General features: G+C 32.4%; 4 protein-coding genes across 5 annotated transcripts; 2 read left to right on the top strand and 2 right to left on the bottom strand.

Annotated features, from left to right (window-relative positions):
- The first annotated feature begins 222 nt into the window (after positions 1-222).
- On the top strand, positions 223-3154 carry LOC113852900 (myb family transcription factor EFM-like). The gene is made up of 4 exons (XM_027483296.1): positions 223-551; positions 1152-1730; positions 2262-2338; positions 2553-3154. The coding sequence occupies exons 1-4, from the start codon at positions 362-364 to the stop codon at positions 3015-3017; spliced, it is 1311 nt and encodes a 436-aa protein (XP_027339097.1). The 5' UTR covers positions 223-361; the 3' UTR covers positions 3018-3154.
- A 9740-nt stretch (positions 3155-12894) lies between these two features.
- LOC113873809 lies at positions 12895-15460 on the bottom strand. 2 transcript variants are annotated; one of them, XM_027512138.1, is made up of 2 exons: positions 15264-15460; positions 12895-14844 (listed from the first exon to the last, which is right to left on the bottom strand). In XM_027512138.1, the coding sequence occupies exons 1-2, from the start codon at positions 15274-15276 to the stop codon at positions 12914-12916; spliced, it is 1944 nt and encodes a 647-aa protein (XP_027367939.1). In that variant the 5' UTR covers positions 15277-15460; the 3' UTR covers positions 12895-12913. The 2 variants fall into 2 exon arrangements, with proteins under 2 accessions (XP_027367939.1, XP_027367947.1); XM_027512146.1 differs by having other exon boundaries at positions 15291-15460.
- Positions 15461-16789: 1329 nt separating this feature from the next.
- Positions 16790-18705, bottom strand: LOC113852377 (AP2-like ethylene-responsive transcription factor At1g16060). The gene is made up of 8 exons (XM_027482601.1): positions 18551-18705; positions 18335-18417; positions 18191-18199; positions 18010-18098; positions 17845-17918; positions 17706-17756; positions 17516-17592; positions 16790-17335 (listed from the first exon to the last, which is right to left on the bottom strand). The coding sequence occupies exons 1-8, from the start codon at positions 18703-18705 to the stop codon at positions 16797-16799; spliced, it is 1077 nt and encodes a 358-aa protein (XP_027338402.1). The 3' UTR covers positions 16790-16796.
- Positions 18706-24430: 5725 nt separating this feature from the next.
- On the top strand, positions 24431-26502 carry LOC113862430 (heptahelical transmembrane protein 2-like). Its single transcript, XM_027495521.1, has 4 exons — positions 24431-24718; positions 24805-24897; positions 24999-25071; positions 25779-26502. Exons 1-4 carry the CDS (start codon positions 24495-24497, stop codon positions 26442-26444), a joined length of 1056 nt encoding a protein of 351 aa, XP_027351322.1. The 5' UTR covers positions 24431-24494; the 3' UTR covers positions 26445-26502.
- Positions 26503-26638: the final 136 nt, after the last annotated feature.

Below are 26638 nucleotides of genomic sequence, written 5' to 3'. Positions count from 1 at the left end.
TAGCATTTTTATTTCTTTTATAAACTTTCTATATTGGTTCTTTGAAGGAAGTTACATATCCCTCTCCTTTACCCCCTGCTTTATTTTTTCTTTTGTCTTTCTCTCTCCTAAACATTGCTTTATTCCATTGAACTCACTCCTAAAAAGAAGACGATCCTCCCTCGATCTTCCTTGTGCTCACAAACAACATAACATCCCTTTTCTCTCTCTCCCTCCCACAAGAATTAGAAAGGAAGAGGCCGAACACCCTCTTTTCCTCTTGTTTGTTCCTACATGCTTTCAATTTAGGCATGAACAACATATCATCTTAAACAGTGCTATAGTCTCAGTGGCTAGTTATCTTCAATTACAACTAAAAAGAATGGCATCACAAGCAGAATTAAGCATGGATTGCGAGCCTCGTAGCTATTCCACGTTGCTGAAGTCATTTGCTGATCAAACAGATCAAACCTACAAGCTCGAAGAATTCCTTTCTCGCTTAGAGGAAGAACGTCTCAAGATTGATGCCTTCAAGCGCGAGCTTCCTCTTTGCATGCAACTCCTTACCAACGGTACACCTTAAAATCAATCATCATCGTTTTATAAAATATGCATATCAAACATAATAATTGACAATGTTCCAAATTCCAATGAGCTTATTAAGACACGAAATATCCTAAACCTTAAAATTTCATCAACACATGATGAAAATGTTCTTATTGTATATTATATCAAACTCAGTATATTCATCTTTCTTTTTTTTCTTTTCTTGATCTTCCAAATAATAACTTTATAATTATGGTCTTCTATGTTTTTCTTCCTCCTGTTTTTTCTTTCTAGTAAGTCTTCTTTTGCTTTTCCTTTCTCACACAAAAGTGAGAGCTTAGAGCTTCCTATTCTTTATCATCATTAATGCTGTTGTTGTTTAGTATACAGTACATAAACAATCATTTGTCTATTTTTTTAAATTTTAAATGGGCGAAGGAAGAGGAAAAAAGGAAGAAAAAAACAGAAAAAGGGAGAGAAAATAAATGATTAAATGAAGTGATAGTGGTAGAAGAGAGATAAAAAAAATAAATGTAAGAAATGTGCAGAAATATAAAAATTAAAATTTTATCCTTTGAATACAAAGTTTCAATCTTAATTTCTTTGAATATTCTATTTTTGCTTAGCTGTGGAGGCTTCAAGGCAGCAACTTCAGGCCTTCAGATCAAATCAAGGCACAAGGCCGGTTCTGGAAGAATTCATACCAATGAAGCATTCAAACTCGCAAGAAATTATTCAGTCTCATGAAAAGGCATCAAACATTTGTGATAAGGCAAATTGGATGACATCGGTTCAACTATGGAGCCAAGCAAGCGAAGGAACCAAACCACAATCCACAATCACATCTCCAAAAGAAGCTGATATTGGGTTTAGCGTAAGCCCTAAGCAAGCACTAAACAACAAACATAAGAACGGAGGAGCATTCCTACCATTCTCAAAAGAAAGAAACTCGTGCCAAGGATTAAGGGGTCCTTCTGAGAAAGAAATGGAGGACAAGAAATGTGAAAAGGCAGAGAAGAACTGTGGAGGGGTTGTTGAACAGGGAAAAAGTGCTGCAGTTGTATCTGAGGCACAAACCACAAATCCTACTGTCACCACAATAATCAACACCGGTGGCCAAACACAAAGGAAAGCAAGAAGGTGCTGGTCACCGGACTTGCACCGCCGATTTGTTCACGCTCTTCAAATGCTCGGTGGATCACAAGGTATCATCAATTTCCAGCGACCAAGAATTTTTTTTTTAGTTTTTGGTCATCAAACATAACTTCAATTTTAGTTTTATTTTGTAATTTTAATAAAAACATGTTTTTAGTCATTTACCGCAGGTGATCTATTTTATGAATTTTAAGCATTAAAAGTAAATTAAATTTTTAAAAATGGTTAATTAAAAAAAATACTATATTTTCGAAGAATACAAATAGATTTAGGGAAAATGATTATTTTGAAAACCATTTATCCAAAACAAAACTATTACATCTTAAAACAAAATTTCCGTGCAGATATTTTATATAATTTTTCCAATAAAAATAATATATTTCCATTTTTATTACCATGAATTATCAAGTTAAAAAGTTAATATAAATTAAAAAAGTATAATATTACACCTAACTAGTTTTATCTTCACATTATCGGTATGTATACTTTATAATCAGTAATGTATTCCTGACTTAAACGGTATATATAATCATTACTTCAATCACTATATTTTTGTTTTTTAATTTTTGGTCACTTTACAGTAGCCACCCCAAAACAGATTAGGGAGTTGATGAAGGTTGATGGTTTGACCAATGATGAAGTTAAAAGCCATCTCCAGGTATTTCTCTCTCTGCGATCGTACACATACAGACAGGAATGAAAGAGCCACTTTGTTGTTGTACTATTATTATTGCCTTGTGGACAGTGTAGTAGCACTCTGCGTATAATGCATATATTGTGCATTTCGAAACCAACTTTATTTTTTCTTGTGCCTTTTTTTTGTCTCGGTCTTTCACCTCTCATAATGTTTCTGATGTTATTTTTGTTCACAGAAATATAGGCTTCACACAAGAAGACCCAGTCCAAGCATACAAAATGGAGCACCCACACCCCAGCTTGTAGTCCTTGGAGGAATTTGGGTACCACCGGAGTATGCCAATACTGGTGGTTCAGCAATATATGCCACCCACCCTACCTCACATGCGCCACCACCACACTATTGTGCGGCCACCCCAGTACCCCAAGAGTTCTACAGTGCTACTCCGTCTCCGTCGTTGTTACCGTTGCCGCCACACCACCATCTTCACATGTACAAGACGGTGCCGCAGATTGGGTGCTCACCGGAATCCGATGTTCGGGGCGGTGACTGCTCAGAAAGCATAGAGGATGGGAAGTCAGAGAGTAGTAGTTGGAAAGGAGAGAGTGGAGAGAACAAAGGAGAAAAGATAGGGTTGGCTGCACTTAGAGAGCAAGATGGGGAAGAGAGCACTGGGAGTGAGATCACTCTCAAATTCTAGGGTTTTTGTGGTTATTATGAGCATTATTTTAAGAATTAGGGTTTTTTCTTTTGCCTTTTTCTTTTTGACCTCGCATGCTCATGCATCCCATGTTCAACTATTCATTTAACAAGAGTGGAAGGAAGTATTAAAAAAAAAAAAGGGAAAACTCTTTATATATTTTTTGTGTTGTAAAAATTGATTGGTGAGAAATTGAAGACCATAAAAATGTGCGTATGTTTTGTTTTCCTTTTGTATGCATATGAGTTGTAACATCGTATTAATTAGGAAGAAATCCATTCTAGGGCTCTTGACTTTTTCTGCTTCTCTGGATTATGGATTTGCCCTTTGATTTTATAGACAATGACAATGGCCTAAAAATTAGAATTATAAAAATAGAAGCACATCAAACTTTTAAAATTTAAAAAACAAACTGAGATTTAAACCAATTTTTTGTAGACCTTTTGTTGGAGTGACATTGGGATTCTATTTATGCAAAAGACTGTCTAAATGTTTACGTAAAATTAAACAGTAAAATTTACTCTATGATTAAGAGAGTTTGATACATTCTTTTAAAACAATTGTGATTATTAATTTTATATTAATAAATAGTAAAATTGGTGATTTAATTAAAATATATATATATATATATATATTAATATCCTCTAATCTTTAAAATATTAAAAGAATTGTATAAGAAAGAATAAAATAACTTTTTAAATTTAAGAATTTAAAAAATTATTCACATGATCGTAGTTAGAGTATAGATTATTTTTGGTAGGACTACTTGGCTAGCACGTGAATCCTCAAAGGTTAGCAATATGAGGACGGTAATAAATGAAACCGAATATTATGGAAAGTAATATCAGTTCATTGATCTAATTCTTGGATTTTAGGATGTTAAAATACTTTTGTACCAGTTAGGTGTATCCTTTTCGTTCTTTAGAACTCTGACTTTTGAGTAGGATAACACGCATTGACCAAAAAACACACAATAGCTGGTCTTCTCCATTTTATTTTCTCAAAGAATGAGCCAATAAAGAATCACCGAAAGTAAAGAAATATTTTTCTTTCCACCTTAACTCTCACAGGCGGGTCTTTCCCAAACAAATAGCTGCACTTTCTTGCCTTCTTTGGCTTTTGCTAAATGGAAAAGAACTAGTTTAACTTCTCATATTTCGTTTTGGCGTTGAGTGTGTAGGCTGTTTTAAACATCTATAAAAATATATATAAAAAAAATAAAAATTCAAAAGCAGTCTAATCCAACAGAAACACTGCTATTACGCAAATACACAAATTAGTGTTCAAGTCAACAGGAAAAACAGCAAAAAAGTATGACTTCAATAGTTTAGTAAATATAAAAAGACTGAGCAAGTGGCGCTAGCTCTATAACACTACAGGAGGAGGGACGTTAATTGCAGTAAGACAAAGTTTCAAGATATCTTAAACATTCATCTTGAAAAGTCACTTATAAGTTCAACTTGGCATAGGCGACCAGCTTTTAAGCCTTCACTAAATACATCCTCAACAAAGATTGGAACTCATTATCAGAAGCTGAAAGAATATTTGTTACTTGTTATACGTAACATGTTTCAAGATTGGAACTCATTATCCAAATATGTATAAAGAGAGCCTATTTTGTACCTATACAATTAAAATGTATTTTTATTTGTATTCACATAAATAATTATAAATACGTATTTGTAACAAATTAATAAAAAGCAACAATTGTTATTTATCAATAATATTTCTTTTCTTCTATTCTCCATCCTTTTTATATCTCTTAAGTTTACAAACCTCAATACAGTTTTCATTCCAAAACAATGGCTTACCTTATTTATTTTCGGGAACGAAAGGAAATTGATCTATCTGATAAAAGAACGCTTAGAAGACAATATAATGCTGGATCGGTTTAGTTTTAATAATCTATATTGGTCCATATAATGCACTGGTTGGCTCTAATAAAAGTGAATTTAATTTGACATTTATTAGCCTTAAAAAGATAATAGAGTCACTGGAAAAATTGATTCAAATTAAATATTAAAAAAATTGTCCTCTACCTTAGAAATTACTTGTTGGTAGTAAAATAATATAGTTATGGACCTTAGACTGTCCTTGCACTGTTTCAAGGTTGTGATTGTGCTCTGCATATGATGTTTGGCGTTGGTAAGTCAAAGAGTGGGCGCGGGAGTTCCACTCTCTGGCGTCGTGGAATAGAATGCTTCTATTATAGTGCCCTAATTAGGGTATGGTATGGACTTGGGTAAATCTTTACTGTTATTTTTATTATGTAAGAATTTGTTTTAACTCTTACTCTGGACTTTTTAACCACAATAATGTTATTTCATTAAGTTTTTATATAAATAATATCATTATGAAATTATTAATTATTTTAATGTAGTTTAACAACAAATTATCATGATAAATAGATGGAACATTAAAATTATTATAAGAAGCGTATATGGCACCTAACCAGATAGGTCCAGACACCAAAATGTATCATGTGTAGCATTTTGATATGTGGTGTGTCAAAGATGGGGACAAGAATATTGCTTTCTTCACTTGGTTTGTATGATAAAGAAGAATGAAGAAAAGCTGACACATTTTAGTGTACAGTGACAGCATTTGAGGAGGAAATTTATCTGCACCTCAAAATATTTTTTCAAGAGTTCGTAGATCAGAGGCCCAATGATAGAACCAGAGTCTGCTCTTTGGAAACATAGGCCCAATACATAATGGGCTTAATTTTAGATTATGCAGAGTTTGGGGAAGTCATTAGGTGACAAGTATTAACTCACCTTTCATAGCATTGATACTCAACTTTGCCAACTTGCTAAAACGTTTATTTATTTATTTTTGTGTGTGTATCGTAGATAAAACTTCATACGTGTATATTTTATAATTACTTTATATTCTTTTTTTAATTTTCTTTCCATCCAAAACTAGATACACTTCACTGAAGTGTATAACTATTGTCGTTCTAATATTATTTTTAAGTGCACATTTAAGTAATTATAAATTTCTATTTATTTTAATACTATTAATTATAACTTATATATTAAATTCATGTTTACAAAATTTTTATCCTTAAATACACACTAAATTATATAAGTTTCCTTGTTTTAATATTACAGGCTACATAACTCCCCATAAAAACTAACAAAACTGTGTAAAACAGATTAAAACGGTAACAAGACAGTGGTCGGATGTTGAAGGATTTGTTTTAAGGTGATAAATTTTTTGGCTTAAACCTGATTTTATTCCTTATAATTTAATAATTTTTTAAATTTAGTCTATTTAAATATCTTTTTTTATTTTTTATAAATTTTTATTTTAGTCTTTCTTGATTGATATAATTCATAAAAAATTTGTCATTTATCAATTTTTTATTGGACCACCTTAACGAAGGGAACAAAAACACAATTTGCAAAAACATAAGAATAGAAAGAAAAACAATCCATTCAGATTAACTAGAACAAAACATTACTAAAATATGAAAACGAAAATATATTTAACTCTAAAATTTTCACTCTCTATATAAACTTGAGTAAAAGATAATAATAATAATAATAAATAATTTAATAAAAGAAAGAGAAATAAAATGAGCAAAAATGGAAGTAAAAAGAAAGAATGAAGTATGGAAATTTGTATAGTGTAAGGGGCTGCAACGTTAAAAGATCACTGACCGAAATCCCTCAGTATTGGCTGCATTCCCCATTTACTGCAATATGCAGAAACCAATGTTGAAATGAAGATACGTCTTCTTCCACCCTTTCCTTTCGCAAGAAATTACCTTTCAATTCAAGATGCAGAAAGAAAAGCACAAAATTACCAGAACCCAAAAGAGCTATCAGCGAACAGAGATCACAATAAAAAAAAAAGAAGCTGTGAGAAATCAATATTTGATTTGAAATTAATTAAAATCCACTCCTTGCAAATTGACATCGGTTAAATAACCCCTAAAAACAAAAAGATAAAGTAGAAAAAGAAGAAAGCAATGCTATCACTGAGCTAACAGATTGAGCCGTCTAGCCAATATCACCAGCATCAGCACCACGATCAACAAGGAAATCAGGTGAGGAAGAAGAACACTGGCAAGAATTGGAGTTGAGAAGCAGAATTTAAGCTACAACTATCCCATCCTTCACAAATGCAAAGAAACCCGGTTTGGGTGAGAAAGATTTTCATGTCAAAGACTGTATTCTTCGATCCAGTAGGGTCTGACAGCAACAAGCCTGAGCACCATATTCCACTGTCCCATTTGCCTCAGCTTGAGCTTGAGCTTGAGCTTGAGCTGCAGCCACCACAAGGAACACCACCTACGCAATGGTATCATGAAATATATATGACCCAAAAAAGAAAAACTAAAACTTTACAGCAGCATTTGAAGACAAAATGGGAAGGGACCAAAGGGTGGGGTCGTGGGAGCTTATTTTGTCAATAAAAATGAAAATGAAAAAGAAAAGAAGCAGAAAAGGGTTGCATGAAAGGCAAGAATTGTCTATGTTTGAAAAAGATGGTGTTGATGAGGAGAGGGTGTGGTGAGTGCAATTGATAATAACAACATGGCCCAGTGAATGTAAGCAAAGAAGAAAATGAGGAAATGAATGGTGGGGTGCGTTTGAGTAGAGCTTTAGGACATAATGAGATAAATCTGCTTCCTTCTTCGCCTTAACCACCACATTCCCTCATCTCATATCCTTTCCTTTTTTCGACCAAATTAGCTTCATTTGCGCAAGCAACCTCTGCCCCTCCTTTTTCCCTCCCTACCCTTCATTATTTACTCTAATTCCACTCCTACCCTTCTTCAAAAGTTCCCTCTACTTTTGACTTTCACCCTCTCATTGTCTTCCAATATTCATTCATTGACCTTCAAAACCATTTTATAATAATCTTCCCAACATTTTTGCTTTTTTTCTTCTTCTCATCTCCCTTCAGTCGCATTAGTCGGCTAGCTATTTCCCTATATTACACTTTATGTTCATTTTCTTAAAACATTACTGTATTTAATCATACCCTCTTCATTTCATTTAATAATCATATTTTAAACTATAAGTAATGAATGATTCAACATTTATGCGAAAGCCTTCTTTATGTTATATAAATAAATTCACCTTTATCTCTAAAATTGATAGGGATGCATGTCTTTCTATGTACGAATTCTTTTATGTTTTTTTTTATTTCTGTTAGAGAAGAAACTGTGTAACTTTTATGATGCAAACAACTGTCATCATTATTTACAAATTTCATTAATTATGATAAAAATATTACATTTTTCCTTAAATAGAAATAATTTAATTTTTCTAAAATCAAAAAATGTTCAAGTAAAAAAGTAAGACCTTATTTGTATTTATTTGAATTCATATTTTTTTAATGTAATTAATTTTAAATCAACAGTTAATATATTATTATTTTATCCCTTTATACGTCCTTTCATTTTAGAACACTCAAATTTTTACTCATAAACTGAGTTTATCTAAAGTAAAGAGATTTGCAAAATAAAACAATAAAAACTTATTTATTATTAATTTAAATTGAAAAATTTTATAAATATAATTAATTTTAAATAAACTATTAATAAATTGTTACTTTTTTTTCACTTTTATATTTTTACGCTTTTAGAGAAATGGAATCCATTGTACGTAGGCTTATCTTGCTCATTTGTTCTCAACAAATTTGAAAGCCTTAGATTTCAACCTGAGGAAACAAGCACAAAAACCGATATTAAATTTATCGAGACGACCACCAAACCATAAAAAAAAGGGTTCTTTTTACCATTCGTTTAAGGATGGTTAGGCAGAGCTCAGGACACAATCCCTTGCATTACATAACCACCTTTTGAGATTCTGATTTTATGCCTATTTGATTTTCTATTGACTTAACTTCGTATAATTTTCCAAATTAATCAATTGGCTATGATCATTTCTGCACCCTTTCCGATGCAAGCTTGATGGTTGCAGAAAACGAAATTAACTTTATATTCAAACAGCCCTTTGCATGTTTGACCCGCTGATCAAATATTAGTACTACCCTTCCTCCATAGCAATAAGATTAAAAAACTTAGATAACCCAAGTTAATAAAGCTAGGATACGTATAGTATAACAATATAATAATCAATCAAAGATACATCACTGGCAACAGTGAACACTGAACAGGGTACTTAAGTCATTTGATCACATGACCAAAAAAGGTCATTTGATCATAAAGTAAAGAACTAAAGGGTATGCGCAAAAGGAACCCGGATTTTTCGTTTCCATCTTAACAGAAGAAAAAAAGTTATGTGACCCTTAACCTTATAACATGTAAGAGGAATTTCCCTTTTTGGTAGCTGCGGTGCACTTTTACATGTATGCAAACATAATGCCAATTAATCACATTAGCATTGGATTAATTTCAATGTATCTTTCTCTCCTACTATTATTTTGGACCGTTAAGGAAATTTACAAATTGGTGGGTGTGCGATATTTGCATTTGCATCTCAATTATTTTCATCGATAAACTCCAGCTAGACATAATTTTTCATGTGTAGTTTTATTTTGTCTGAATTCTGAGCATGTTGATTTTACACGGGTAGCTGGAAAGTGATGAAAATTTGCCACGTTTCGTGTCAAAGTGAAAGGGGGTACAATCAACCTAACAGTACATGAAGCTTTACTGAGATCAATGTTTTGGTTCGAGACTATCACGACAGAGAACACAGTATGGGACACAGAATGTCCGAGGAAAAGTCACATTTCAGAGAAAAAAATCTGTGGGAGAAGGAAAGGAGGGAGAGAGAGGTACCTGAAGAGAGAGTAGGACAGCTCCTAATCCAATACAAGGTTCAATACTCGAATCTCTGATCAGATGATTCTGATTGAGAAGCTGTAATCTTCGAAATAATCACAAATGCAAGAAAACATCACTGTAAGAAACTTGTGAGATTTTAATAATAAAATAATCTTATTTAAAAAAAATGTTGACTTCGTCTTTTAAATATAAATATCTAAAAATACTAATTTTTTGTTAAAAATTTAAAAAAAATATCGAAAAGTGTTATATATTATATGTTCAATAAAAATTAATTTTTTTTACCGTAGTTAAACTAAGATGGTTTATTTAAACACAGAATGTTGGACAACAGTGAGTTCTTTCACCCAAAATATGATGTTGAACGTGTAATTTACCAAAAGATGCTCAGAATTGAAGAAGAGGCATTAGATATCAACTACTTTTCTCGTTATCTTCATTCTTCAAAGCCAGTTAATTAATTGGAACAAATTGGGAGCAAGAGGAAAGGGAAACTATTTTCTTTGTTTCTAGGCTAAAGAGGTGGAAAGTTTTGGCAATTGAAACTTAGACATACCTTGCTGATAGAGAATCCGAGCATGTTTCTGATGAAGCATCTTCTAGTTCTTGGCCATGAAAACCTTTAAAATATGCAATCCCAATGAGTTTTGTTTTATAAAAAGTATAATACAAGTCAAGGGGAACATTACCATTGTTTTGGGTGCATTTTTCAAGATGTCTGTGGATATGACAGCCCAATTCTTTTTTAATTGCATTATAAATTGTGAATCAAAAGCAAAAGTGGCCGTTCATTTTGCAGTCGCAATCCACTTCCTCTTTCAGAAAAACTCATTGGAAAGCTTCTTTAGTTTCTTACTTTGTTATATAATTAGAAATATCTTTATGATCATCTCTCACAAGATTTTTTATTGAACCGTTGGTAATGCACCGTTCATTTTGTGTATTATATATATTCAGCAACGCTTCCCAGTGAAGCTTTCATTCGCATAATGACATTAATGTGAGACCTTTTGAAGTAGCATTTGCACGTCTCATAGGAGAGGGACAGTAACTTAATTTATGAAGGGGACAATGGTTAGGTTTTTAGCCTTTAAATAAGCTGGACGCCATGGGATAGATACTTCACACTTGACACTTTCTATTACACTATAATTCTAAATAATTTAATCTTTTTAACTGCTATAATATTACATTAAATTAAAAATTATATATATAATTTTTATTTTATGCAAGTACGTCTTTATAAAACTTATTAAAAAAATTACTAATGAGTAATAAAAATAATAATTACAAATTAAAATAGAAGCTTTTCATTAAAATTTATAATATCGCATTCATATAATTTTTAATCTATGCTAACATGATTTTTTTTAAACTCATTTTTTTATTAATTTTTAATGAGTTAAATATGTTTAAAATTTGTATAAAATTAATGAAATTTATTTTAGTCTTTTTTTTTCTGTTTTAGTCCTTAGTTAATATAAAATATTTTAGAATTAGTCCTTATTGTTAATATCAGTCTTTATTAATTACTAATTTAGTTAACAAAGTTCTACGTAAATATATTGTTAACAAATATTAAATATATTTTAATTCCAATAAAATGATTAAAATTTACTTTTGTTTTATAATTTTTTTTCTATTTTAGTTTCTAATACTTACTAGATCAAGACATATTTATTCATCTATGAAATTTAAGAGAAAAGGGACACATCCATCTCTTCCAACAACTTGAGATTAAGCTTTCAACAGACTAAAAAATATGACAACAATCTATAAAATGTTATATTAGAAAGTAACTTTGATTTGTCAATAAATCATTCTCATAACTTGAAGTAGTCATTAAAGTGAAAATTAACTTCCAATTTCATATAATCATGGAATGCATCATCATGGTTAATAAGGAGGGCTGCCATGGAAATCTACAATTTCAGATAAGACAAACTGATTGGAGAAAAGAAGAAACTAGAAATAACACAATGAAAAGAGAATTGACTCAATTGACAATGTGATGTTACTGTCGCACACGTGTTTAACAAAATGGTGATAATAATCAAAGTTATGAAAACAACTTGAGAAAATGTGTAAACAAGAGATATCATGTTTTTGGTCGATCTTTTCGAATTTTGATCTTACTTCAATATAAGCAATATAAGTGTGTCATTCATTATTTGCCATAATCATTGCATTGCATATTTGCATTTTAAAAATGGGTCAGAGTAAATCAATGACAAATAAATATTATATAATAATTCTATAAAGCACTCTACAATATAAAATCATATGGCCATTCCGATGCACACACAGGACACCAACGTTAGTATATGCAACTTTCAACAACACACCAAAATCAACTATAAATTGTATTCTAGGAGCACTGTTGAAAATAGTTCAGCGTTAAGACATCTTTTCAGAGTACGCTGTTTGAAAATATTACTTGAATACTTCAATTAAAACCTCATATGAAATTCTAAACATTTTATCGTTAATCGATTTGATTCAGCCTAATAACTGAGGTTAGTAATTTTGAAAATAAAATTAAAGAGAGGTGGCACTATAAGTGATGGAGTGATTCTGAGTAATTAATCTTACTCATTGCAAATTGCAATCATTCCCCTGCCTAGGCCTTGATTGAGTAAATAAATGTTAATGAACCTTTCTCTTCTCCAAAACTGCCGGTGATGGCCAAAGTGGAAAAGTGGTATATATGATTGAATTGAAAATGGTGCACGATCTTGCTTGGAAAACTCTGCTCAGCTGCATTTTTATTTTAATCATTTATAGTAGTCTCTCAATATTATTCTGACTCTCATCTCATCATTTCATCTCTCTTACTTTTTACATTTAATTTGTTTGCGTACATATTATTTAATTGACTACTTTCTAGTTTTTTTCTTCTCTATTTCCATTTGTCCAAGTATTTTTAAATTATTAATATGATTTATAATAAACTGTTTTTATATTTTTTATAAAATTGATAATAAATGGTACAAATGGTAAACAGAAAGCAGAAGGGGAGATTTTCCATTTCATTTGCAGCATCGTTTAGGAAAGATATAGAAAAAAAAAGGTATAAAGTAGATAATGGGTTACAAAATACGGATCCTATTTCATGAGAAGGCAACTATTAGTCACTGATATGATATTTATCTGTCTTGTGGGCTAACAGAATCCAAGCATGAGTTATCAAACCCCCACCTCTTCTTATTTGTTCAGAATGATAATCTATAGAGCAATTAGCTGAAGCATAGCACAACATCTCCACCCAAACGCTACATATGATCTTCCATCTGTTCTCTCTAACCATCAAATTCCTGGCAAGCCTCTGAGCATCCCTTAGCATGTGCCATTTTGATGTCACAACAGTTTCTGATTTCCTCTCGGAATTTGAGTAATGGGGAACTCTTTCCATTCTCAAAATCCAGGACGCTTCCTTTTCATCTTTTACCCCCTGTTCCTTCTTTTGTACCAACAAAGCCTTGAGCTTGTCACAGGCGTGTTGAAATGTTATCTTAGCAGTGGTGGTGGACAGCATATGAGGACGCATAGCTAGAAGGTACATCATATAATTTGACATTAATTTGACCATTTCGACATTGGTGTCTGCCATGTGGCATTGAGCATCTGAATAATAGCATATATCTGTTGCAATGTGCCATATGGTAATGCTCTTGTCAAAATCTCTTTTAACACTCCATTTTAAATCATTGACACAACCATACCTTCCAAGTGACCATTCCCCTCTTTGGTTGAAGGGCTTTAGTCTTCTATCTCCATCAATATCTTTCATTTCTTGAACCATCATAGCTTTCAATTCATGGGGAAATTTTATGCGTGTCCTACACCTGTTCTTCCTCAACCCCATTTCAATCCCCCTGAATTTTAGAATTTTCCCACACTTTAATGGCTTGTCATGGATGCAAAAGCTCAGCAAGTTGAACTGTGGCAACGTATTTGACCACCTTTTCCAATTGCTAGCTCTTGGTCCAAGAATTCTCAGGCATGGAATCATAAGTGGAAGATTTTGGTGCTTGATCATTTGAATTATGGCCCAATCTGAAAAGGGTAACTGTGCAATCTGGTATGCCTCCATAAGAACAGCTCCTCCTAAGACTCCAACTATAAAACACGCTTTCCAATGGCGTGAAAAGTCTTGTCTAAATATAACTGAAAATCCACACAAAGTTAGAACTAAATTGGAAAAACTAAGGACACGAAGAATACAACCTGCTTTGGTGTAGATTATAGGCGCTTTGGTGTACAAAACATCATACATAAAGCTCAGTTCTGCGTCTGTGATCTTAAAGATGTCCTCTGGTGCATACTCATCTATTGACATTTGGGGGAGAGATTCATAGAGAGGCTGGTAGAGCCAGTTCTCACGGTGAGGCTTCAAAGAGATAAAGCGATAATAAGCCTTTAAAATCAACTCAATGTTGGGAATATCCTCAGGGAGGAATCTGAATAAAGCAGGCATGTTGGCTTCTTGGTCAATCTCTTGAATAGTGATTATGCCTGATCTTTTACTAAGTGCTGATTTCAGAGCCCAAACAACTTCTCCATGCTTGATTAGTCCAGAAGTAAGCAATGGTAGGTAGAGATAAGATAGTTGTGAATGTGTCCAGCTCTTTACAATAATCCAAATTACCACACCCACTTGGACTACAAGGCTAAGTAACTGCCTCAGTCCTAGTCTGTTATCTTCAATTGAGTAAGCAGTTATAGCATCTGGATTTCCAATTTGCACAAGAAGTAATGGTGCAAACAATGCCTTCAGTTCGCGTCTTATATTGCGTTCGCTTGGATCGCTTTCAGGTATTACTGTGAGCTTGCCTATGATGATTTTTGCAAGGGATGCAGACAGCAAATAGTTGAACCAAACTGTGAACCTTATCCTCATACCTGGGATGTCCTTTCTGCGGCTGCCATACACTGTGAGGATCACTTGAATGGTGAAACTCAATAGCACTAGTATTTCTAGGCCCCAAAGATCCCATAGGTCTTGTAGTTCTCCTGGGATGAAAGTTATGCGCATGTTTTCTTTCGATTGCTCAAATGCTGCAAAAGTAGATATCGCCCCAAATTAGCTTTTTCTTAGCAAACATTGAGGGAATTAAAATGAGAGAATCCTCTGAGCTTACACGTAGTACAAGTGTGTAAAATGAACAAGAAGAAAACAGATGTAAGGAGTTAAATGCACAACCTGATTAACTCTCTTCTGGGTTGAATTCAATGGGATTAAGAAATAGTTAGATGTTGCGGGAACCTTGAGAAAATACAGGGTTATAACGTTATGTTTTAGGGACTTTTGTAACATGAACTTTATTTTGAATTAGTATTAGTTTACTATTAACTATCCACACAAAGCCTCCAGTGTCTACTATCGACAGACAAGAGGCAAACTTTGATACTCTGCTAATTTGTCAGAAACCTTTTCTTAAACTGAAAGATTATGTTTGTTTGTGTAGATGACTTACATAAAACACCCATGGCATAGGTTATACCTTGATGATCCTTAACTTGCTGTGTTTCTGTTCATTCATGTGCAGCAATTTTGGATGCTTGCCTTAGTTATTGGGCTAAAAACGCATAGTCCATGATATAAGAATTTGTATGGTTTTGCTTGTAATCTTTTTCTTACTCCATTGTTCACATGAATCCTGAACACCTGCACATTTTTCTAATAGTGAAGGAGCATTAAGGCGAATATTTTATATTTGGTTGATTAACGATAACATGATAACAGGGATAGGTAGCAATGACAACCATAAAGCATAAAACCATAAAGAGGAAAACTAATTGCCTGGTGCGTAAGGCATGTCTGTTCTTTAGTAATGCTATAATATAATGTATCCCATTTCATCGACAGAAACCACTGTTACCACGGTAGCCACTGGAGTCACGTGACCACCATGCACCCCCGTTTCTTTTTTTAAGGATTTTGTTAATTTCAGTTTTAGAGTTAAGTATCTACAAATAAAAAATTTTAAGAAAAAATATAATAAATATTTTTTTAATAAAATTTTACTATTATTAGGTGTTTATCTCCTGTTTTAAAATAATTATTTTAATAAAATTATAGTATGTAAGATATTTTTATATTAAATGTTTTATTTTTATAACAAATATTTTATTATATCATGCCCGATTACCACGTAACAAATGAATTAATTTGTAAGAAACATTAAAAATTTAAATTGTGATTGAATTTATCTATTAGTACGTTAATATTTAAATTTTAAAAATTAGCATTACATAAGATTATAATAACTTTAAATTTTGGTTTATATAAAAAAAATCTTTAATTTGATATAGATGCATTTTATAGTTAAAATTTATTGTACATTACACGCTTACTATTAAATAAAAATATTTTTAAAATAGAAAATTGTAGATATATTATATAATTATATTAAATAAGATTAATTTAAAGAGACATGTTTTTAAAGATTAAAAAATCTCTTAAAAAGTACTCTTATATAAGATAATTCTAAAAAATACTGTGGTTTGAGAATTAAGACATATATTTGAAATATAGAGAAAAATGAAATGTAAAACTAAAATAAATAAATTATATTTGAAAGAAAATAAAATCAACCAAAATTTTTAAATACCGTAGACGGGAGATACTATGGGACATATATATAACTTATATCTCCTCCTCAGACGTTAATCGTATGAATGAGATAAAATGAAAGAGAGTTGATATAATAAATATCTTAAAAAGGAAGACATAAAGCAAAATAATTTGATATAATATTAATTAAGGAAAGTAGGAAACGATACAAGACTGAAAACAATTGCTTATTTTCTTTACAACTACAACAAATGAACAACATGCAAGATCAATTCCCCAAAATGTTTAATCTTCTTCTTTTCTCGTCACAAATTAATGTTCCTTCATATTCACAAACTGAGAAATAAGCCTACATTATCGATTAGAAAAATGGATCAACAAGAAAATTGCATCAATCTTTCTTGTTTCCAGGTGCAATTGAACCACCAGGCCATCAAGCCGCAAAATCATCACAGTGGAACATTGGGGGAACAAAGGAGTTGAGCTCGCTGAACATGATGTCATCCCCTTCTCCATATTTGTTAGAATCTTCACATTCAAAATACGTCTGAATGTCATCAGGAAATGTGCACGACGGCAGTTCAGACTCCGGCGGCGGTGTCGACAAATCGGCGGTAGATGTCATCTCCATCATCTCCTTAAACTTGGATGACTGAAGCAAAAGTCCTAGGGCTGACGTGGCAGAAGCTGGCCGAGGCTGAGTCGCTGTAGCGTCTTCTCCATTATTGAATGACTCTTGTTCACGAGGGTGGAAGAATTTGAAGCCTTGCTCATGATTAGGGTTTGGGGTGAAGTTGGTGTTATAATTAGGGTTAGCTTCAATAAGATTATTAGAGCTAGTTATGTTGTTATTGTTGTGATTTGGCTTAAGCCACTTAATATAACGGCTTAGGTCGAAATTTGTAACGGCGTTGAGTCCTCGATATTCAATGGCTGCCATGTCATATGCTGTGGCAGCTTCTTCTTGGGTTGCTGTGAGAATTCAAAGTAAATGGATATATTCAATGACATATATCCATTTAAATTAATGTATATATGTCATTATCATTTGTATAAGTAATTGAAGGTTAGGTTAAGAAATCAGTTAGGATTGGTGTCACCATTTTTATCTTTACTTCGTTGCTAGGTGGAGAATTCAAAGTGAAGGCTTACCATAAGTTCCTAGGTAAAGATATTTGTTGCCAAAAACCCTGCCAATCCGAGCCTCCCATCTTCCATTGTGATGGTGTCTGAACAATGCAAATCAGAGTCAATTGGCTATCCGCACATTAAAAATTGATTTTCAGTTCGTAAAGTACATAAATACAAAATGATAATATATAATTGCATACATATAGAGTACCTTGCAACGCCTCTGTATTTAGAAACTCCACGAGAAAAGCCGCTGCTTTTCCTGGAAATTATATGTAATTGATTTTAAAACAAGTTGTAAATACAAGGCTATAACTTTAATCAAATCAAAGAAGGAAGAAGGGCATTACCTCCTCAATGATCCAATGTACTCCTCCCTCGATTGACCCTCCATCTCTTTCAGTTCATTCTGGTAGCTCGATAGCTACAATTGAAAATAAAATGTACGTGCCGTGTTTTATTTCCTTTTTCTTAATTACACAAAACTCACTAAGAAAACACCAATATCACAATACCGGAAAATTAAGAATGGTATCTTGACCCCAGTATTTCAATGCTGCTAGATCATAAGCATGTGCTGCTGCCTCTTCATCATCATAAGCTCCTTAAATATATAAACGCAGCATCCTTAATTAATTACTTTGGATCATTCTTTTGATTTTGTTTGTTGTAATAATTTACAATACAAATACGTACCAAGGTAGACTGAAGTAATTGCATGTGAAGAACCATTGCCATAACACACACACAAAAAAAAAAAAATTGAGTATAATAGCTAATTAATAGAAAGAAAAAATACCAAGATGTCTAGTAATTAGTATGAAGTAAAGGGCATGAAACCTTGTCGTCCTTTCTTGTTCTGTGACTCATTCCAGCAATTCTTGTCCCACAAATGAGCTTCATATCGGCCTGTCCATCGGTGCCTGATCTTGGTTCAATCAACACCAATTTTACTCAAAAGTGAATATATAAGAGAAAACGTGTAACGGGAAAGCATGAAAATCAAATATTTAGCTGAGACTTGAGAGAGAATAGAAAGGCAACAAGGGACCTAACCGAGTGACTCCTCTGTAAATGGAGCTTCGCTGAGGTGGGGAATCTCTAGGGACACTTCTCCTGGTTCGTTTGACCTTGGTGGTGACAGTGTTAGTTGGGTTTAGGTTGTTGTTAGTGTTTGCGTTGATTTTCTGAGTGTGTTGTAGTTTGGCCATGGAAGCAGAGATACTAATGGCGGAATTGAAAGAAAAGAATATAAAGACTTAGTGGTAGAATGAAGCAATGAAGAGGGTTTTAAAGAGAGGGAAAAAGAATGGGGTTAGAATAGATTGTGCTGGCAAATGGCAATTATAAGGGATTGCCGGCTAAGGATCGTTGCTTCTGGCCGTCTCTTAATCAAACCGGCTCTCATGCTAAATTCTTCTTCCTTGTCTTCTTTTCATTTTTTGTGTCATGTGCCTTTCAATCGGTTTGATGTATCTGCTTTCTACACTCTTTTTTATATTCAATAAGCTTTTCCTTTGTTTTCTTCCCACATTAACAGTTTTGTTTAGTTTACGTTTTTGTCACTTTTCCCACATTTTTTAAGATATGTTTATTGCCAATTTTATCATAAAGTAATTCGATAAGGTTAGAGAGATGAGGGGTTAGCACAAGAAGGAGTCAAGGATGAGGAGATTGTCATCCATGCTTGGTTAGGATTAGTTCTATCTGCTGTTCCTTTCGGTCATTTGAAAATTTTGTTTTGCAAATTTTAAACAATAAATAAAATGTCATCACCAATGAAGCATTTCCGAAAGTTTATCCGATGGAGGAAATAATTTATTTTAGTAATTGTCCGTAATATATATATATATAAAAGAATAGCTTAATATAAACAATTTTAATATATAATTAACATTCATTCAGTATTTACTGCTGCCAAAACTTCTGCTTGGTTATCCTCGTGTTTATCACTTGCAAGTTAATTTTTTATAAACCAAAAGCTGGTTGAAGCTGAAGTTTTAAAGATTGGACAAGTTTCACTGAGCATTACAGCTATCACCCTTCGTACAGTAACATGTATACGACACATCTAGTTAATATGATGAATAAATCTTAAAGAAATTTGTAATTTTCAAATAGAAATACATATATAATGTTACGCCAGAGCGTTTGAAATAAAATGTGAGCGCTCAGCAGTTCCACCATATAGGTGTAACTAACGCCTCATTCCATGGTTTTATTTTTGTACTTGTATAGTGTATTTTTTAATTTTGAATTAAATGTATACACTTTGCGTGGGTATATATCTAATCATTTCCTTAATTTTTAGGCTTAGGGGTGGCCTAATTTTACATAATTTGTGAATGTATTGTTGGATCTCTGCTGAAACTTTAGGATTAAAAGATTAGATGGTAGCAGCAGTAAGTAGCGGTTGACTTTATATGTAAGTTAATTATTGACTGATGAGGATGGCATTATCATGGTTCCCTGTTTAGGAAAGATTTGGTAAACAAACCATCGCCCATTTTCAAACAGAAGACAGCGTGGATCACCTAATGAGCTAAAAGCCACTTTGACACCCTCTACATTTAACTATATAGAGTATACTAATTAATTAGAAGAATGTCTGATTTTATTACTTTTTCATTAATTAGAATATAGATTACTTTAAGTTACATGCATCACTCCTTCTTATCATACCTACTTCTTACTGCTCTAACATCACCGGTAAGGATTGAGTGGAGGAAGACAACCCAGTTGAAACACTCTTGTCCATATATGTCTGTCATATTTGGCATTTAATAATCCACACATATAACGGTGCTTATTTTTCAAACCACAAATATACACCACATAAATGCCTTCTATTAGTAGTTCACTGTGAAACTATTGATAAGAAATTTTTTTAAAACAAAACTCCTTATTAAAAGAATTGTTATGGAAAATATTTAAAAAAACAAAACAAAACTTTGTTTTAGCAATTTTAAAGAATTTTTGTTAACAGTTCTAACAAAAATTGCTGATAAGGAATTACATTTCTTCATAAATACATTGTATCTTTATTAATGGTTACTTTTCAATTGTTGCATCATGAATATTTTTTTTATTAGAAACAAAAATCTAATTCATCAATATCAATAAAAAGTAATTATGTGTCATAAATTTATAGCATATTAAAAGAATAGTCATGGTAATAAATAGTCAAGTTAATGGGTAAGTATATTTTTTAATACAAATCTTTTAATAAATAAGATAAGGGAAAGAGATTACCAATTAATGCATAGGAAAATAGATATTTATTTTTAATATTTTGAAGAAAAAAAATAGTGATAGTTGTTTCTTATATATAAATAAGGCTGAAGGGAGTATTTATTTAAGTCATTCTATATGACTAAATCTCAAACATTCATCATCACTAAATCAATATTCTCATATGCAACATTATGCCAAAAAAGAAGTTAGAGAAAAGTTTCGTGTTAGTTATGACTTATGAGAGCAAATACAAATGATTTAAGAAGTGTTATACAAAGTGACTAACTTTTAGAAGTAGTTACTAAATGCTCTGTAAAGTAAGTATTAAAGAGTGATTTCTAACCACAATCCTAAGTTGCAAGCTCCTTATGTTACCAGCCAAAATCGCTTCCTCGAAGAACCACTACTTCATTGCTAAAATATACAAACTCATTCCATTCCAACCGCTGAACCTCATGAAGGACCACCACAGGGTGATCATTAAGGCCTTATCATCACCGCTGAGTTGATGCTCTAAGCTTGAGAACCTATAACTACCACCACACCAAACTAGATGTTGTGCTTCTCGAGATTGTAAAACAAAATCCAACCACCATGCATCCCTGATCCAGATATTACCATCCACTTATGTCAGAATCCTGCGAGCCACCCTCTACTTGATCTGAATCGCATTGCTCTGCGCTTTGCTAGTCATCATTGTGTTTGAATGAGATTGCCACTAGCCTATTATTGTTGTGCAAGATAGAGTTGTCAGCATCTTCTTCCTTTCAACCATTTATCCAAAAGACACTGTATATAAATGACCAGTTTTGAGTGTGAGATGGTTCTAAATCAAAGCTTTTTGTTTCAATTTCATTCACTACCATTATAATAATACATGAAAATGCTTTTATTGGACCTTCAATATTTAACAGAGAGACTTAGTTATACACATGTGTGCTAACTTAAGCACGGGTGTGTCGCCTTCATTGTTTAACATAAATGACTATATATTCTCGACAGATTATCACTACATCCTACAATAATCACAGAAAAATCAGCCTACTTAAAGTATAAATTGATAGGTCTATCAACACAACAAACTAATAATTTCACAATTTAGTCACAAAATAACATTCTATCATATACTTTGGGAAGAGAGATTTTGAAGAAGAGGGCATAGATTTATATTTTAAATAAATATATTTAAAATTAATATTTTTTAAAAATAAAATATATAAATTAATATATTAATAAAAATTTAATGTATTAATAATATATTTGTCATCATAAATAATATATACTTTTTGTAATTTAAAATTAAAAAAATGTCATTTTGTTCCTTTTCCTCCAAAAATCTCTTCTCAAACAACCCCAAAGTTTAACATTAAAAAAAGTAGACTATTTACATATTACTTAAAATAATCATAATGAAAGGTTTACTCCTATGCTTCCAAAAATTGAATAAATAAATAGATGACAGAGAGAAGAAAATGTTTTTAGAATTTACCAATTTTAGAGAAAATTAAAGATATGGAACATAATTTATCGTTGTTTGGTTACCAATTAGTTGTGACCTATGTCAAGTCCTCGAGTAAAGCTTAAGATTTTAACCTAAATCAAAGCAATTATAATGTTTCTTCGCAAGCACTGGGATGCCTAGTTCAAATTAAAATATTTCTCTTCAAAGACATCTCACCCAAGATGAACTTCTTTTCGCAAGGAATATTTTGATGGATGTCTCACTCTTCCACAAAACAAGAAGAAAGAAATCATAGAGAAAATCTTATAAGAAAAAATTTACAACTTCAACACTAAAAGCTATTTAATCAAAATATGAAAGATGCGGTCTGGGGCTAATGATAAATGCAGGGTAATGCTATTTTTTTTTCTTTTTATATTTAATTTTAACCCTAAAATAATGTTTAAATAGTGGTGATGTAACCATAGCGTTTAATGTAGTATGATTTTGGTAATTTTTATGTGTGGTTAAGCGTTTAAGAGTGATTTGGGAGTGTCTAAGAGGAGAGAGGTCAAACAAAATAAGGTTGAATTTCATGGAGTCGATATAAAGCTATCTATTAATTGTTCACGGGTAATTAGTTAGGCTTGAAGGCAATATATTAGGCATGAGTTCGTTCATCAATTTTGTTTGATGTATTTTAAACAATTGATTAGGTGATCATGATTTTTGTTTGTGCTTTATTTTTATTTTTCGTTATATTTTTTGTTTATTTTCCATTTTACTTTCTATTTGACTTTTTTATTATAAATTTTAAATTTTAATTTATGTAATATTTAGGAAAAACATATGTCCAATAAATAAATAAATAAAACAAATGCAACATTTGAAAAATTAGTTTAAACCTTTTAAATTGATAAAGACAACTACCAATGTAATAAGTAACATTTTAGATTATTTAACAACACAATTGATGTAAAAAAAAAAATACAATATTATCTAAATTCCTTATTTTGTGTGGATAATAATAATAATAATAATAATAGATTTTGGTACTTTGTAAGTTAGTTAAATAAAAAAAAAATTGAACCAACTTGTTTATTTTTGGATCAATTTCTTGGGTTAATTAAATTTATCGAACCATAAACACTCTTAATTATAATTAAAAAAAATTTCATTTATTTATCCTTCCACTTCAATAACTTTATCATTTTGACAAAATGAAAAACAAAATCATGCTTTCTAATAATTACCTAGTGACATCTCCTTAGACTAATTCTCACTGCATGTCAATTTGATTATGTCTAATAAATAAAACATCTTTTTGTGTAGATAAATAGATAAAAAAGTGACAAGCATTTTTATCGCTATTATATGTATGTATATATATATATATAATTGATATAAGTATTAATGACACGAGTGATTTTGTATTAACTTCAATATTCAACACTTGACCTTTTAACTATAGTCATACCTTGATTTTATCACTATTGTTAATATTTTAAAAATATACATATAAGTAATAATGACATGAGTAATTTTGCGTTAACTTTAATGCTTAACACTTACTTCTATCTATAGTCATACCTAAATTTTATCAATATTATTGAAGTAGGATGATAAAGTAATGATATTTAAGACCCTACTATTTATATCAAATTAGAAATTGAGGTGAAGCTTACTATTCCCAAATTCATAAGCATAAATGCAAGTTTAAAAGGAATTACATTTAACTATGTGACACGTCTAATTATAACTTTGACACTTCATAAATGATAACAAACATGTATGATTGGTCTGTAGCTTAAATGATATGATCACGCCAATGATTGTAAAACCAACTAAAAATGGATTATACACACAAGTCATGACTACTCATCATGCTTCTGAAGCCAACTCTGAAAACTTTGCTTAATCACATTTTGTTGTTCACAAAATCCTCGTTCTTCACCTTCTCACAAAACGTGAATCCTCTTTCCTTAATAGAAAACTAGAATATGAGTCACTAGATTTGGCTTCAAGTCCCATCTAAAACATATTTAGAATTTACCATTTATCTTTGTTTTTACTTATCAAAATGACTTCCTTCAAACCCCATCAATCCCTGCCACGTAACCTATTTCCCTACGATTCTATTACTACTACCAATCATTTTTTTCCAAAAAAGATAATCATAAGATGGTTCACACTTTGCACGGCATTGTCCGTTGGGTATAAATAGAAGCAACGAAAAAGCGATGAATGTGTCAAAGGTGTGAGGAAGAACAAAGAGCCGGCGACATTCTCGCCGGAAAACGAATCAGGGTTAGGTTTTCCGGTCCGATGATGAACGTTCATCACCGGAGCGGAAAAAACAAGAAAAGCAGAGCGATGATGGCGAAGAAAAAGGAAGAGAGTTTGGGACGGCGATTGGTGAAGTTCGAGGAGTTGCCGGAGTACCTGAAAGACAACGAATTCATCCTAGACCATTACCGTTCAGAATGGTCGGTGAAGGAAGCATTGTGGAGCCTCTTCATGTGGCACAACGAAACCCTAAACATTTGGACGTAAGCAATTAAATTCATGGTCTCATGCATTATCCGTGAATATATACAATGTGTTTGTTTCATATGCGTTTGATTTTTGGGTTCAGCCATTTGATTGGGTTTCTGATATTTGGGGCGATGACGGTGATGAGCTTCACGGGCACGATGGAGAACGATGGTTTTCTCTGGAATGTCTTCAGGTATGCATTAATATGATTGTCTGAAGTCGTTTTGGGGTGTGTTTTTGTGGAGAGAAGAAGGTGACATTAAAATATTGTCGTTTCGTGTTTGGTGGGACCAGGGCACCCACGATGAGGTTGCTTACCAACGGAAAGGAGATCAACGGTTCTGAGTCTCACACCACTCCATTCCTGGTTTGTTCTTTTTCTTCTCATGTTTTTGTTTTCTTTATTTACGTTTCTCGTTTTGGTTCTGCTTCGCATGTTTCAATAAATTTAGCATCACTTTGAAAATATAATATATCCACCTTTGTTAACTTTAGTTTTCAAGTTGAATTTAAATAATCAATACATATTTTTTATTAAAAAATATTTATCATATTTTAACCTTTTATTACTGTTGTAATGGGATATTCGATTTTCTAGTTTGAATAAAATGAGTAGACGGGGATACGTACAAACGACCCTAATAAATAATAGTTTGACAACTGTGCTTTGATAGGCTGGTGCAAGTAAGCATGCTGTGCTCGCAACTTCTACATGCCCTGTTAAGGATGAAACGAAAGTCTTCCCCACTTTTTGTTCAAAACTACACGTAAAAAAGTTTCCAACAACTTAATCGACACTGCCCTTATTTTTAATTATTTTGAAATTTGATGCTCACATAGTTGGAGGGGTTGCTTATACTTGTGGATATGAGGTTTCTGTTTAGTTTGGAAATTTTAGAATTAAGTTTACTTTTGATTAGCAGTTTACTAAAACATGTAATAAACTTTAGCAGTCCAAACCTAGATAGATAATTGACCTGGAAAGAAAAGAAGTAAATTCAAGTTCCATTCTTATTATTAATGACGAATTATGGGAGCTAAGATAACTAAAGAATTAATTTAATTGTTTTTCAGAATTCGTATTTGAGGCACATTTTCATTCATGAGATGAGAGAAAGTGGTGCAGAAACAATTCCTAGATGGCCGTGGTTCGTTTTCTTAGCTGGAGGAATGGGGTGTTTGGCTTTCAGTTCTCTTTCTCATCTTATGGCATGTCACTCCAAACGCTTCAACGTGTTTTTTTGGCGTTTAGATTATGCAGGGATTTCTCTTATGATAGTGTGTTCCTTCTATGCTCCAATTTACTACATATTTTTCTGCAATCCTTACATAAGGTTATTCTATTTGACGTCAATAACTGTGGTTGGGGTGCTGGCTATCATTACCCTTCTTGCCCCCTCACTTTCTTTACCTCACTTACGACACTTGAGAGCATCTGTATTCCTCTCCATGGGCTTTTCAGGTGTCATTCCCGCAGGTCATGCTCTTATAAGCCATTGGGGCTACCCTCATGTTCTTGTTGCACTCGGATATGAGCTAGCAATGGCCATTCTATATGGCACAGGTGCTGTGTTTTACGTTACAAGAATACCAGAACGCTGGAAGCCAGGAGCATTCGATATTGCAGGGCACAGTCATCAGATATTTCATGTCTTTGTTATTCTTGGGGCTCTTACACATACAGCAGCCACCCTAGTCATAATGGAATTTCGACAAGGATCACCCACCTGCCCAATTTAGTAGTCATTAATTACATTTCTCAAAGCTTGCAAATGCCAGTAGTCGTCAGCATTATTATTATTATATTTGAAGAAATGGCTTAGTTCATGTATATATATTATCATTTATTCTGTTGTACTAGATGCAGGCAAGCGAAATAAATACAGCTAGATTTGCTGTTTTGACCCTACCCATCAAATGCATTCTTAACTCCT

The sequence above is a fragment of the Abrus precatorius genome, unplaced genomic scaffold (genome assembly GCF_003935025.1).
Source record: "Abrus precatorius isolate BTA unplaced genomic scaffold, Abrus_2018 Scaffold10, whole genome shotgun sequence".
NCBI lineage: Eukaryota > Viridiplantae > Streptophyta > Magnoliopsida > Fabales > Fabaceae > Abrus > Abrus precatorius.
This window is presented reverse-complemented; position numbering and strand designations above follow the sequence as displayed.

What these genes read in the sequence shown, in the direction of transcription:
- LOC113862430 (XM_027495521.1), top strand. Translation starts at nt 24,495, where the DNA reads ATGATGAACGTTCATCACCGGAGCGGAAAAAACAAGAAAAGCAGAGCG. An exon ending in TTTCTCTGGAATGTCTTCAG is followed by an intron (nt 24,898 to 24,998) that starts GTATGCATTAAT and finishes TGGTGGGACCAG; the next exon opens with GGCACCCACGATGAGGTTGC. An exon ending in CTCACACCACTCCATTCCTG is followed by an intron (nt 25,072 to 25,778) that starts GTTTGTTCTTTT and finishes ATTGTTTTTCAG; the next exon opens with AATTCGTATTTGAGGCACAT.
- LOC113852377 (XM_027482601.1), bottom strand. Translation starts at nt 18,705, where the DNA reads ATGGCCAAACTACAACACACTCAGAAAATCAACGCAAACACTAACAAC. An exon ending in ATTTACAGAGGAGTCACTCG is followed by an intron (nt 18,418 to 18,550) that starts GTTAGGTCCCTT and finishes AACCAAGATCAG; the next exon opens with GCACCGATGGACAGGCCGAT. An exon ending in ATACCATTCTTAATTTTCCG is followed by an intron (nt 17,919 to 18,009) that starts GTATTGTGATAT and finishes TTTCAATTGTAG; the next exon opens with CTATCGAGCTACCAGAATGA.
- LOC113852900 (XM_027483296.1), top strand. Translation starts at nt 362, where the DNA reads ATGGCATCACAAGCAGAATTAAGCATGGATTGCGAGCCTCGTAGCTAT. An exon ending in AATGCTCGGTGGATCACAAG is followed by an intron (nt 1,731 to 2,261) that starts GTATCATCAATT and finishes GTCACTTTACAG; the next exon opens with TAGCCACCCCAAAACAGATT. An exon ending in AAGTTAAAAGCCATCTCCAG is followed by an intron (nt 2,339 to 2,552) that starts GTATTTCTCTCT and finishes TTTTGTTCACAG; the next exon opens with AAATATAGGCTTCACACAAG.